The 13,307-nt window shown below is 42.7% G+C and overlaps 2 protein-coding genes across 3 annotated transcripts; both read left to right on the top strand.

Annotated features, from left to right (window-relative positions):
* Positions 1–3,207: 3,207 nt before the first annotated feature.
* On the top strand, positions 3,208–5,513 carry LOC130404993 (bromodomain-containing protein DDB_G0280777-like). The gene is made up of 4 exons (XM_056609946.1): positions 3,208–3,879; positions 4,153–4,720; positions 4,854–5,088; positions 5,172–5,513. Exons 1-4 carry the CDS (start codon positions 3,208–3,210, stop codon positions 5,203–5,205), a joined length of 1,509 nt encoding a protein of 502 aa, XP_056465921.1. The 3' UTR covers positions 5,206–5,513.
* Positions 5,514–6,411: 898 nt separating this feature from the next.
* Positions 6,412–13,178, top strand: zgc:153169 (uncharacterized protein LOC767799 homolog). 2 transcript variants are annotated; one of them, XM_056609828.1, is made up of 11 exons: positions 6,412–6,456; positions 7,188–7,301; positions 7,581–7,719; positions 7,960–8,116; positions 8,554–8,599; positions 8,867–8,905; positions 9,205–9,293; positions 9,474–9,489; positions 9,594–9,661; positions 12,421–12,525; positions 12,780–13,178. In XM_056609828.1, exons 2-11 carry the CDS (start codon positions 7,193–7,195, stop codon positions 12,900–12,902), a joined length of 891 nt encoding a protein of 296 aa, XP_056465803.1. In that variant the 5' UTR covers positions 6,412–6,456; positions 7,188–7,192; the 3' UTR covers positions 12,903–13,178. The 2 variants fall into 2 exon arrangements, with proteins under 2 accessions (XP_056465803.1, XP_056465802.1); XM_056609827.1 differs by having other exon boundaries at positions 12,418–12,525.
* Positions 13,179–13,307: the final 129 nt, after the last annotated feature.

The raw sequence follows: 13,307 nt of genomic DNA, 5'->3' as shown, positions 1-13,307 counted from the left end.
TCCGATTAAAGATTATTTACTGTAATATTATTAGTAATAATCATAACAATAAAAACAAAAATAATGATAATCATAATAGATACATTTTATAATGATACATTTGAACTATAACAACATGTTTTTTGTTTTTTAAATTGCATATTTATTGACCTATTATCTATACTATGTATTATTATATAATAACCTTTGGCAGATGCTTTTCATTTATACTGATTCATAAAATCTATATTGCTAGATTTATATTTATCTATCATAGAAAAAAAGAAAGAAAGAAAAACATTAAAAACATGAATACGGACGTCATAGTTCTTACATAGATAACGGAATAAAACTGGGTGGGTTCCATTCAAAATCCAGAGATTAAGGTTTAAATCATTATGGTTTACGATAATTAAGGTTTACATCATTGACTTTATCAAGACACGTGTTTCTATGGGTCTAATTAAATACCATACATTTAGTAGCCTATATCTATTTATATTAAATGAACAGATGTAACAAATTACCTTGCTTTGTAACCTACATATAAAGTACGCCTTTCCGGATAGCTCATTAGTGTGATCCATCCTATAATGACTACAAATATTATCTCTAACGCTCAAACAATTATTCTATTGTGTTAAAGATTTTAACACCACATGAAAGTCTCTTTAAACTGCAGGTCACGGTACAAAACATCAAGACGAAAGGCCTGGCGAAGTTTTCGGTAGTTACTGCCACCTCAGCCATGGTGGAGCTGAACGGTGCAGGTGGGTTACCATGCCTCCTTCCCAAACCATGAAGAAGGGCGCAATATCAAACCTGGCCATCAGATGACGCCATTTAGCAGACACACGGCCGCCCCGTTCCAACAGTCCAGTGTTGGACACCAGTACATGTCATAGGTTAACCGGCGTTTGTACGGAGATTGTACGGATTTTAAATTATTTATGAATGGATTTTGAAAATATGTTTTAAGGTTTTAATAGCATAGATAATGTAATTCCTAATATGGTGTTCGCCTCCCAACCAAAAGGTTCCGTGTTGAATCCCAAAGTAGCCTATAGATACCCCTATAGAGAGAGATATGACTTTGATAAGTGTCTCTCCCCAGGTAGGGGCTACCCGGGCGCTGATCTTTGACATGCTGTCCGCTAGCCCGTGGTGCTGCATGTCTGTTTTGGGGTGACTGTCTGTTGGCCAACTGAAGATTGCTGTTTCGCTTTTTAATATGCTTGTGTATAATGTGTATGAGTAAACTCATGGGAGATATACTTGATGATAGTACAATATACAGTAGGCTACTAACCCAGGAAGTTGAGAGCATTAAACTCTCCAAACAACATGCTCAAAACGCCACACAACCAGGTTGGATTTTTATAAGATTGTACATGATAGAACATTACCTTTTAAAAAGCGTTTGCACGTTGACACATTTTAGGAAAGCGTCATGTCCAATGTCCAAACAAGATTTACAAAACAATTGAAGCCTTGTATCGTGAAACCAGCCTCCACCAACTCGCCCCAACACTGAACTCCAACTCCTTGAATGACAAGAAAAAGCTTCCGCAAAGGGAAGGAAGGAAACCTTGATGATCACATTAGGAGGGATAAAAATGCAACATATGGTGACAAAGTCAAGTTCCTTGAGTGTGTAGGAGATGAATCCACAGTCCAATGACTTTAGCTGTGATGAGAGACTCTGTTTGTCACTCTGAAATGATACGAGGGGAAAAAATATTTTGCATCGTGTTTGACCTTAAATAAGGTACATGTGAGCGTGGCCCATACTCGATAACCAATAAACCCTATTAACTTCCCCCCTGCAATATGTGTGAGATCCATGGTAACATTCAGAATTTATGTTTGCTGAAGTCTATGGGGGATAACTGTAAAATGGAATACATGGAAACAAATTACATACAGATCCCCATGTTTCCTGTCCCAGTATAGCAACGGCTTCCAAATCTTCTGCAATGCAATGCAATGTTTTTTTTAGTTAAGGCTGTCTCAATGCTCTTATACATTGCACTAAATTATTATTTTCTGCTTGATCAGTAAGGGAGCCTCAAACAATTAGCCTAGGGGCCAATGACCACATTACTCGGCAACTGTATATATATGTGTGTGACGTGTGTGTGTGTGTGTGTGTGTGCGTGTGCGTGTGCGTCTGTGTCTGTGTCTGTGTGTGTGTGTGTGTGTGTGTGTGCGTGCGTGTGTGTGCGTGTGTGTGTGTGTGTGTGTGTGTGTGTGTGTGTGTGTGTGTTGTGGCAACCCGTCTCAGTCACAGCGCCCCTGGAGGCCAAGGGGGCAGGTTGTGGAGGCGGTGTACCACCGATTCTCCACAGATGGCGCCAGTAAGAACATTGGGGCCAATTAATGAAATGCGGAGCACCTGAAGAGCAGGTGTGGAAGCATGCTTTAAAAAGCATGCTTCCACACTCATTCAGGGCTCTCCTGGTTCGCGTGTGCGGAGAGACCAGTCTCATGGGTGATGGGATTCCACCCGGAGGAAAAAGACTGTTGATTCCTCCAAAGCTGAGTTTTATGTTTGGTTTGATAGATTTATAATTTACTATTGAATAAAAGGGCCATTTTGGCTCCAAGTAATCTCCAGTTCGTGTGCTTATTGGAAGGAGGTGGCTCACTCACCAAGCCGGGTTGCCACAGTGTGTGTGTTCTCCAGTTGACTTACAAGAATAACAGTTCAAACTTATGTGTAAATATCAATATCATAAAAGTTGATAAAAGACACACTGAGATAGCCTAATCCTTCCTGGCCACACAGTAGCCACGTTTAAATGTAAACGCTAGTGTGTGTTTGTGCACATGTTTTAGGCATAAAATGTAGATCGACTTAGAAACAGCTTAAGGACTTCTGTGAACCAATTTCATTTCGTGAAATTGTAAATATAAGTGTATGTTTATGCACTATTTTGTATTAAAGTATTAGTTCTATGTCATTTCACTTGAGCTCATTTTAGGCTTATTCCAAAGACTGTAATCAAAACAATCAGGTTGTCGGCGACAACAACACAACATCCAGCGGAACCTCCAACGGCCCTCTATGACATCACAATGCCCGCTCCCCTATATAAGTCACCGCTCCTCAGTCCAGTGCTCAGTGCTGATCAGAGAGTCGAGCGTAATCATTACCTTGTAATCACTGAGCAAGCACAGCGCCGTTTTACCCTGGTAGCGTTTGTTAGAAAATTTAGCAAGCAAACAATGGGAAGAAGACGTGTGAGGAACCGGGTGAGGAAACCAAAACCTGTGGACCTCATCCACCAGGAGGGCCCCCAACCAGAGGGCCCCCAACCAGAGGGCCCCCAACCAGAGGGCCCCCGACATGAGGGCCCTCAACCAGAGGGCCCCCAACCAGAGGGCCTCCAACAGGAGGGCTTCCAACATGAGGGACTCCACCAGGAGGGACCCCACCAGGAGGGACCCCGACAGAAGGGCCTCCATCAGGAAGTCCCCCAACCAGAGGGCCTCCATCAGGAGGATCTCATCCAGGAGGGCCTCCAACAGGAGGTCCCCCAACCAGAGGGCCTCCAACAGGAGGGCCCCCAACCAGAGGGCCTCCAACCAGAGGGCCTCCAACCAGAGGGCCTCCAACCAGAGGGCCTCCATCAGGAGGAACTCATCCAGGAGGGTCTTCGTCAGGATGGTCTCCAACCAGAGGGCCTCCAACCAGAGGGCCTCCAACCAGAGGGCCTCCAACCAGAGGGCCTCCAACCAGAGGGCCTCCCACAGGAGGGACCCCGACAGGAGGGACTCCACCAGGATGGACCCTACCAGGAGGGACAACGACAGGAGGGACCCCACCAGGAGGGACCCCACCAGGAGGGACCCCGACAGGAGGGACCCCGACAGGAGGGACCCCGACAGGGGGGCGAGGTGAGAAGAGTGAGGACAATGGTATGAACCACACATACAAACATAAAGTGTGCAGATGCACTTTTATATTCTCATAAAAATATTAATATTAATATGTTCATGGACATTTTCTTAAACTTTTTCTACTGATAAAACGTCCAAATGACTGATTTCGACTTGATTTTCGACCATAATTTTGCAGTTTCAAAACAATGTAAATCAAATCAAATCAACAAACACACAACAGCTATTTGGGTCATCACTAAATGCAGTTGTGTCATTAATATCTGACAGGACACCAACACCGAGCCTGGAGAGAAGGCCTTAGGGACTTTGAAGGCCAGGCTGACTCCGAGACCGGGCGGGACATCCAAAACGAGCATGAAGAAAATGGTCATCATACTCTACCTAAGGAGCCCTTTGATCAGCAGACTAGGGAATCTGCTGATCAAAGACAACGATGTCCTGGAGATGCCAACTGACGGCAACCACCACATTGCCGTTGGTCAACAGCCCATAAACGCCCTGATCTCCTGCATCCCGATCCTCAACCAGGATCAACCGGCAGCCACCCCTCTGCCAGATGTAGTACAGATCAAGGAGAAACCTTTTGTTGGTCTTGAACAACAAGGCACCTCCGAGGTCGTTATGGGCTGTACAGAACCTGTGGCCACCCAGAACAACACTGAAATCCCGGACATGACAGACGACGAAGGGGAGGAACCGTTGCAGGACTCCAAAGAAAAGAGCCTCGGTTGGAGATTCCTCAATTGGCTAAGTGTGGTGGAGAAGTACCCCAACCATAAGAGGATCACCAGGAACTATCTGAAGGAGGCCACGGAGGAACACCTCATCTCCAGCAGTGAGTCCTTTAGAATAACCTCGGCTAATTGTGAAATCCAACGCATTTCATGATGCCACTCAGGATGTTGTTGTTTGTGGCACATGCTCTTGCATTCTTTTAAATCTTCTTATGCGTCCATGTTGTTCCACAGAGGCTTTTAAACATCAGGCTGCTTTGTTGAGTACAAAGCTCTCCATGGGCGAGAAAGAGCAGATACGGATGAGGATCTACCAGGCTGAGCGCCGGGAGCAGAAGGAGGCTCTGAGGCTGAAGGAGGAGCAGCGCTACGAGCAGTGGGCTGCTGAAGTGGGCCTCAGCGATGCAGGAGAGGGGCCAGAAGATGGGCCTAAGAAAAGGATGACCAGATTGGATAAGGTGGCTTTGGGGTGAGTTGCTGTTTCTTTCTGACTATGAGAAGATAACAGATTTCGGTGTGAACAAATAAGTGATTTCTTTTTATTTTTTTCAGTTGCATTTCCAGATTGGTCTCCCTGTTCCAATAGGCCGATCCCCTCCACTCGGCCGACCCTGGTGCGGGTCACCTGTACATACATATACAATGCAACACAAAAAAATTCAAAGAAATACCAAAATACTACAAAAGAATACAATAGCAATTTTGAGCTTTAAAAAACAAGAAAAAACCTGAAGATAACATGGCCCTATGGACCAATCACCCATGGCAACGGTATCACCGTCTTCTCAGGGCGTCTCTTCCATGGCTTAACAGGCCAAGTTCAAGAGCAGCTCAAGCTGGAAGTACCAACAGTGTAATGTTTCAACTGTCATACTGTGTATTTTTTGCTCTGTATTCGACTGTACTAAAATAAAAAATAAAAAATCTTTGAAAAAACATTATTTTAAAAACTCTTGTTTGTTTATGGATGGATGCAAAAATCGTATACTTAATGGCAGACACACTCTCTTTGACACACAAATGTGTGCGAGCGTGTAAGAACATCCACACAACAGCAGGAAGGAATATGCTTTTTAGCCCAACTCAAGATTCCTTCCTTCCTTCCAGACAGACAAACACACAGACAAGCCCCTGTCTCCATAAGTTTGTTTATAATCATATGATCTTCTTTTCACTTATTCAAAATGCTAATGATTTATCTTGCTATTGTTAGAAAGCTTCAATTAGAAACATTAAATACAGCCTGAGTGTTCCCATGAAGACAGGGCTGTTGAGTGAAACAGAAACTGCTGACCATTGCCTCAAAACAGTGCAGGTGTTTGATTTAACTATTTCTTTAGGTAAAAATAAACACTTCATCCATCAGAAGATCCAAGGGTTTCCCATTATCAGCATGATACTCATAATACAACAATTACATAAATGTGTAACTCGTGGCTTTGACAGACCAAGAAAGCAGAGTGTCATAAAATGATTACACTCATTAATATTAAAATAGCTTGATTCAGATAGAGTAGGCTATTCAAGCCGTGTCGGGAGAAACGAAGAATAATGCTTTGCTTTCATTCCAAACAAAGATAACCCTTGATCGGGCGCAATTAAAGATTGAACACACTTAAATAGTCTAATGACTCCGGTTTGGTGGAGTTTACTATCAGTAAACTTTCGATGAATTTCATCGTTATGATATAATAAAAAGTTGAAACAATACTATATGTATATTTTAATAAATATACTTGAAATCGACCTCGCACCACGCCCACATAATGATGACGAAGGATCATAACAAGGAAGTGCCATTCCGATTGCACGAGAAATACAAACCATGCAAACATAGGTATTTATGTTGGATTCTCTCCTACACTCAATGTTATATTACTAAAGCATTCTGTGCATTTTATGGTATTGTCTATTATTCTATTGATGAGTAGGCCTATGCCATGAAACCATTTCGTTTTACAAATTTACTGGATGTATCTGAGCTACACAGATACAGCGACGCCGACATGCGAGAGTTCTCTATTAAACGTTCTCCTTCAAGTAAAATCATATTTTGTGAAAATGAGTGCGAGAATCAAAAAGCAGAAGTAGGCTACTTTTTAATCATTCTAACCTTGTGTGATTATTTCATAATGATTGATGATTTGGTGGTGTGAGCTGATTGAAATAGCCTGAATAATCTTCAAGTATTAAGAAGATCCACCATCCCTTGAAAAAGTAGCCTAAAGTCGCCCAATATTGTCCTCAAGTACGATTTGTTATATGGTTTGAGGTGTGAGATACATGAAGTGAGTAAACCTTATCCTGCTACATCCCAACAGTAAATATCTTTGAGTTAAAAATGTGAGTGTGTATATAGCCTATATATATATATATATATAATAGGCTATATAGTACACTCACAACATACATACACACTCATGCCTTTTGAAAGGGCTATATATATATATATATAGCCCTTTCAAAAGGCATTGTACTCAAGGTAAAAGTCCGATTTTTTTGTGTCTCAGTATTTGCTTTTCTCAGTCAATTGTGGCTGTGTGTTTATTAAATGCATCCGTTTCCCAGGCAACATGGCAGTGTTAGGGACCTGGGCCTTCTCTGAGTCTGCAGTTGACCAGCTGAGGAGTCTGATCAGCTCTGGACGTCAAGCCACTGATGCTGTCGAGGAGGCTTTAGCAGGTTGGTTCACTCCTACTGGTGTAGCATCACAAAGCATGATTGTGTAGCATCACATTCATATATGCCGTACATCATCTCAGATTATTCAATAGCTCAAAAGCTAAAAAAACTAATTTCAGTTAAATTCTTTATGGTTTTGCACGACACCAAGAAAGAAATAACTAAAATAGTATAAAAGTCTGTGACACCCACATTTCCCATCTTGGAATGCCATGTCATTGTCTGTTGAATACAATTCCCTTAAAGATATCCTTGACCCCTGATCCTGTGCCCCTGCAGCGGCTGAGGACGACCCAGGCACGGGGCGCCACATCGTGGGCAGAGGGGGGTTCCCCAACAGTGCCGGCGTGCTGGAGTGTGATGCTGCCATCATGGAGGGAGGGGCCGGGCGGTTTGGAGCAGTGGCGGCACTACGGGGGTGAGAGAGGTCGTGTGTGTGTGTGTGTGTGTGTGTGTGTGTGTGTGTGTGTGTGTGTGTGTGTGTGTGTGTGTGTGTGTGTGTGTGTGTGTGTGTGTGTGTGTGTGTGTGTGTGTGTGTGTGTGTGTGTGTACTAGAGCCCCAATTGATTACATCCCAAGCCTTGTCATAAGAGTTTCATTGTACATAATCTGATTATAAAACTGGTTTGACAGAGAGTTCTCACCCGTGCCCATGTAGGGTGGGGAGTCCTGTGCGTGTAGCGCGTAGCGTGATGGAGAGGAGCCCCCACAGCCTGCTGGTGGGACAGGGAGCACTGGGCTTTGCTAGGGAGCAAGGCTTCACTGTTGAGCCCAACGAAGCCATGCTGACTCCACATTCTACCCAGGCCTACCAGGTACCACGGTACAATGGGTTTGGATCATATAGGAGGAACTGGACTATTTTGTGTTTTGAGCTCCCATCAGTTATATCGTTATTACCATGTAAGCAGTGCCCTCTGTTGGTCGAGGAGAGGTATAACCGCACACTGTTCAACCGTTGACTGATCTAATACTGCAAGCTGATTTAATACTGCAAAGGCAGATCCAGGTACTTCTTTAAAGTCTACAATAGTGAGCAAGATCCATGATTATGTTTGAGGATCACAACTTACATACAAAAAATGTATGAACTATGCATGGTATTATTTATACCTTAGTTGGACTTCATAAAAATGCTTTGAGTTTGAAAATGCAATGTCAAACATTAAGGATTACTTGAAAGGCAACCCAGAATGATATCTAAAAATAACCCTCAAGGGTTATATTTTCTTGTCCCTCTCATCCTCTGTAGGAGTTTGTTGAGAAGAAAAACCAACCCAGTGGCCATGATACTCTTGGTAAGATGTCTGGGATCTCTAATGTCTTATCCTATCCTAAGATTTGATCTTAAAGGCATACCGTTAAAAGTGGAAGTCAAACCCACTAACGACTAAGCTATCTGTCTTGGTTTTTGATTCTAGCCACAAATTATCTTTTCATTTTTTAATGTTCCAATGAAGAAGGGTAACTCTTAAATTCCTTTTTTGGGTTAGGGTTAGTTCAAATTGACAGAGGGATGACAGTAGAAGATAAGAAGTTAAGGTTTTCTTTGTTTCCCAACCAAGGTCTCATTGCTCTGGACCTCATGGGGAACATAACAGTGGGTGAGACGATGGTTTTCGTTTGATTGTCTCCCTCCTGTACCGGTAGTTCTGGTACTGTTCTGTTCTATGCTATCAGTTCAATTGTTCTCTGTCCAAGCATAATACAACATCACTGAAATGATTTGCAGTCTTTCTACCACCATTATTCCACTACCTCATAAGCATACATTTTTAACATGTGTACTGTACACACATGACTTAATGGTACACATTGTATATTGTATCCTAGTCAAAACTGAAAGAAAAGAGTGTGCAGTTTGGGGGAGGAATTAAGGAGTTTGTCTGGTTTGTTTTCACAGGAGTCTCTACTTCCGGAGCTCCCTTTAAGTCCCCCGGGAGGGTTGGAGATTCCCCCCTACCCGGTTGTGGGCTTTATGCTGACCACACGGCAAGTTAACACCTTCTATACTGCAGTAGGGTTTAGGTTGTAGGGATAGGAAATACATACTTAAGGTGCAATGTGTTTCATAAGGAAACTGTCACGTTTGTATTCTTTACTTTTGTTTTTTTACGTTTGTTTCCAGGCATTCATTTTGTATGATACATAATTTCTAAATGTTTCATACAGGTAGGCGCTGCTGCTGGTATGTGATGTTCATCTTCCTTATCGTTTGCCCTTGGAAATGTGTTAGATGAAATAATAGACCACTCACTTTTATTTTTTTACTTTACTTTTATCCGTGCTCAGCCACAGGAGACGGCGATAAGATCATGTGCTTCTGCCCCAGCTTTCACGTCGTCCAGCAGATGAAACAGGTGAGGAGGACACTACAACATAAAAGTAATCCGAGACCTGCTTTAAAGGGGACCTATTATGCTTTTTCGACTTTTATGACCTATAAACGTTGTTATAATGATTGATAGTCATGTTTAACCATACACAAAAAACAATGTCGATTTTCGGGAAACTCTTCCTCTCATCTGGGCGCTTTCAGCATTCTCTGTTAACGCTCGGTTTCGTCCATCTCCGCCCCCTCGCCCCCCTCCTGCCAACCCAACTCTGTTGTGATTGGTTACCTTCCTTGAAGCGCGCGCACGGGCAGATTTGACTAGGCATATGGGGGCGCGGCAGGAGTGCCTCTACGTAGGGGACTTTCTAAATCGACGCCACTTCGCCCTGGGCGGGAATATACGTCCTATGTCATTCGCTATGGGTGTGCATGTGTGTGCGTAGCTGTTTGTCTCAGGGATCTGTGCACAAACTCCTTTGCACTACAGGATTACGAGCGTCAGTGTCGTACGCGATGGAGGGTGGGTGACATTCCTACAGTCTGTGATGATAGGCTATATTTCTACAAATGACTTACTATTACTAGTGATTAACATGACGAAACAACACGAACTAAGCTAACATTAAACTATAGCCATACCAGATAACGCCATACCAGCTAACTCTAACAATTTCTATTAAACTCTGAACCATTTTGCAACAGGCAACTGTGTGTTGGTGTGACTTATTGCTTCCCACGTCTGCGTCTGCATCTTTCCCACTCCTGGCTAATAGTTTCAGCTTTTGTGCTGTATATCAGAAATGATCACCCTGTACCACACTGCTGACTTGTTGATGTTTTGTGAGCACTCACGCATTCTCTAGGTATCTTATGTTTCCTACTGGAGTCATCAAAACTTTGGACTTTGTTATTGTAAGAAATATTGTGTTGCAAAAACACTTTGTGTCTTACCCTTACCCTAACCTTAACCCCAGTTTCTTCATCATAAACTGCAAGTTACGCAAAATGGCATACAAACATCCAGTCCAATATGAAAGAAAAAAGCTAGCTTTATTAAGGAATCAAACCCCTTATCCCCGCGTTAATGAGTTGTTCTCTGACCACTAACCCATCAGGTCTTAGTACATGCGATTCAAGAGTTAACCACTTGACAATCTTTAAACTTTGGTTGCCTAGAAGTTGTAAAGACAGTGATGTGTGTACATTGTGCGAGTATCCGTCACTCGCGATGTGTGTGCACGTGAGAAAGGTTTTGGCTTTTAGCGTCTATGGGATGGTGACAACGGTTCTGATGATTTTTCTGATGGAAAAGTGGTCTTTTATTTCCATAATCTTTGTTCAGTGAACGCATAAACCCGTTTGTTAGTTAGCAGTCGATTCCCTAGTGATGCAAGGTTTTTTCTTTCATTTTGGACTGCACACACATCGCGAGTGACGGATACTCACACAATGTACACACATCACTGTCTTTACAATTTCTAGGCAACCGAAGTTTAAAGATTGTCAAGTGGTTAACTCTTGAATCGCATGTACTAAGACCTGATGGGTTAGTGGTCAGAGAACAACTCATTAACGCGGGGATAAGGGGTTTGATTCCTTAATAAAGCTAGCTTTTTTCTTTCATATTGGACTGGATGTTTGTATGCCATTTTGCGTAACTTGCAGTTTATGATGAAGAAACTGGGGTTAAGGTTAGGGTAAGGGTAAGACACAAAGTGTTTTTGCAACACAATATTTCTTACAATAACAAAGTCCAAAGTTTTGATGACTCCAGTAGGAAACATAAGATACCTAGAGAATGCGTGAGTGCTCACAAAACATCAACAAGTCAGCAGTGTGGTACAGGGTGATCATTTCTGATATACAGTACAAAAGCTGAAACTATTAGCCATGAGTGGGAAAGATGCAGACGCAGACGTGGGAAGCAATAAGTCACACCAACACACAGTTGCCTGTTGCAAAATGGTTCAGAGTTTAATAGAAATTGTTAGAGTTAGCTGGTATGGCGTTATCTGGTATGGCTATAGTTTAATGTTAGCTTAGTTCGTGTTGTTTCGTCATGTTAATCACTAGTAATAGTAAGTCATTTGTAGAAATATAGCCTATCATCACAGACTGTAGGAATGTCACCCACCCTCCATCGCGTACGACACTGACGCTCGTAATCCTGTAGTGCAAAGGAGTTTGTGCACAGATCCCTGAGACAAACAGCTACGCACACACATGCACACCCATAGCGAATGACATAGGACGTATATTCCCGCCCAGGGCGAAGTGGCGTCGATTTAGAAAGTCCCCTACGTAGAGGCACTCCTGCCGCGCCCCCATATGCCTAGTCAAATCTGCCCGTGCGCGCGCTTCAAGGAAGGTAACCAATCACAACAGAGTTGGGTTGGCAGGAGGGGGGCGAGGGGGCGGAGATGGACGAAACCGAGCGTTAACAGAGAATGCTGAAAGCGCCCAGATGAGAGGAAGAGTTTCCCGAAAATCGACATTGTTTTTTGTGTATGGTTAAACATGACTATCAATCATTATAACAACGTTTATAGGTCATAAAAGTCGAAAAAGCATAATAGGTCCCCTTTAAGCTTTGATTTCTCATTTTATTTAAGGCCCAAAACATCCCCATAATAATGGGGTTGTACAAGGATGTGTGCGTGGGTGATGGGGACACGTTGTTTCTCTGGAGACACTTTAACATATTATTTAGCCCTTGTGTCTATGGATTACAAAGTATGTTGGAGAAACAAGTCCCCTGCCTCTCACCTCCCTGTGTCCCAGAAGGGCTCTTGCCCTGGCGACGCCTGCCGAGCCGTCCTCACTGACATCCTGTGCCGGGTGGAGCCCGCAAAGAGGTTCGAGATTGGACTCATAGCCATGAACATGAAGGTACGGCGTACTGTTGTGGTTTGTATTTATGATAGGCATATAATAAGAATACAGTTTTTTTTTCTAAAGGGCCTTTTCTGATTCTCACTATCCAACAGAATAATATTAAAAACAAATAATAAAAATAAAAATCTATCATAAAAGATGCATTTTTTGTAATGTTTTCAGATGGCAGATTACTTTTTTTAATTATTGGGTGTTGGAGGAATATAGAAACCGATAGTCAAAGTCTTAATTCTTGATAAATTTCTTAGGGTGAGGTTGGAGCGGCCTCTTCTGTGGAGTTCCCCTACACCTTCTGGAAGCGGGATATGGTCAAAGTCCAGACATGCATCAGTGTTCCACTAGACAGCCACGGAGACAAACCAGGGGAATAGAAAATAAATCATCTGTGGTGACAACCTCCGGCCAACTGAACTGGCATTGTTTTACCTGCTGAGTCAATAGTTGCAGGTGACAAGTGACATCAGCATGCACCTTGCCTATAGTTGCTTGGTCTGTCTTCAGTGATGACACAATCATTACCATTCAGTGATGACACCATCATTACCATCAACATGACAGGACACACGAACACAAACGTTACTTGAATTGTTATTATTTAGGCTACGATAAGGTTTCATATTGTGTGCATACATTTTCTTAATTCTATATTTGAATGACCGCAAACTATTTATAATACAAAAAAAATGAAAAAGATGAGTGAATGAAAGCATATCGCACAAAGTGTACAATAAACACCTCTTTGCCACGTTTCACTAAATGACGTAATGCTCGAGGCT

Source organism: Gadus chalcogrammus, chromosome 15, assembly GCF_026213295.1.
Source record: "Gadus chalcogrammus isolate NIFS_2021 chromosome 15, NIFS_Gcha_1.0, whole genome shotgun sequence".
Lineage (NCBI taxonomy): Eukaryota > Metazoa > Chordata > Actinopteri > Gadiformes > Gadidae > Gadus > Gadus chalcogrammus.
This window is presented reverse-complemented; position numbering and strand designations above follow the sequence as displayed.

Excerpts from the sequence above, each read along its gene's own strand:
- LOC130404993 (XM_056609946.1), top strand. The coding sequence starts at position 3,208 with ATGGGAAGAAGACGTGTGAGGAACCGGGTGAGGAAACCAAAACCTGTG. Across the intron at positions 3,880-4,152 it reads GACCCCGACAGGGGGGCGAG|GACACCAACACCGAGCCTGG; the intron begins GTGAGAAGAGTG and ends AATATCTGACAG. Across the intron at positions 4,721-4,853 it reads GGAACACCTCATCTCCAGCA|AGGCTTTTAAACATCAGGCT; the intron begins GTGAGTCCTTTA and ends GTTGTTCCACAG.
- zgc:153169 (XM_056609827.1), top strand. The coding sequence starts at position 7,193 with ATGGCAGTGTTAGGGACCTGGGCCTTCTCTGAGTCTGCAGTTGACCAG. Across the intron at positions 8,600-8,866 it reads CAGTGGCCATGATACTCTTG|GTCTCATTGCTCTGGACCTC; the intron begins GTAAGATGTCTG and ends TTCCCAACCAAG. Across the intron at positions 12,526-12,779 it reads TCATAGCCATGAACATGAAG|GGTGAGGTTGGAGCGGCCTC; the intron begins GTACGGCGTACT and ends TAAATTTCTTAG.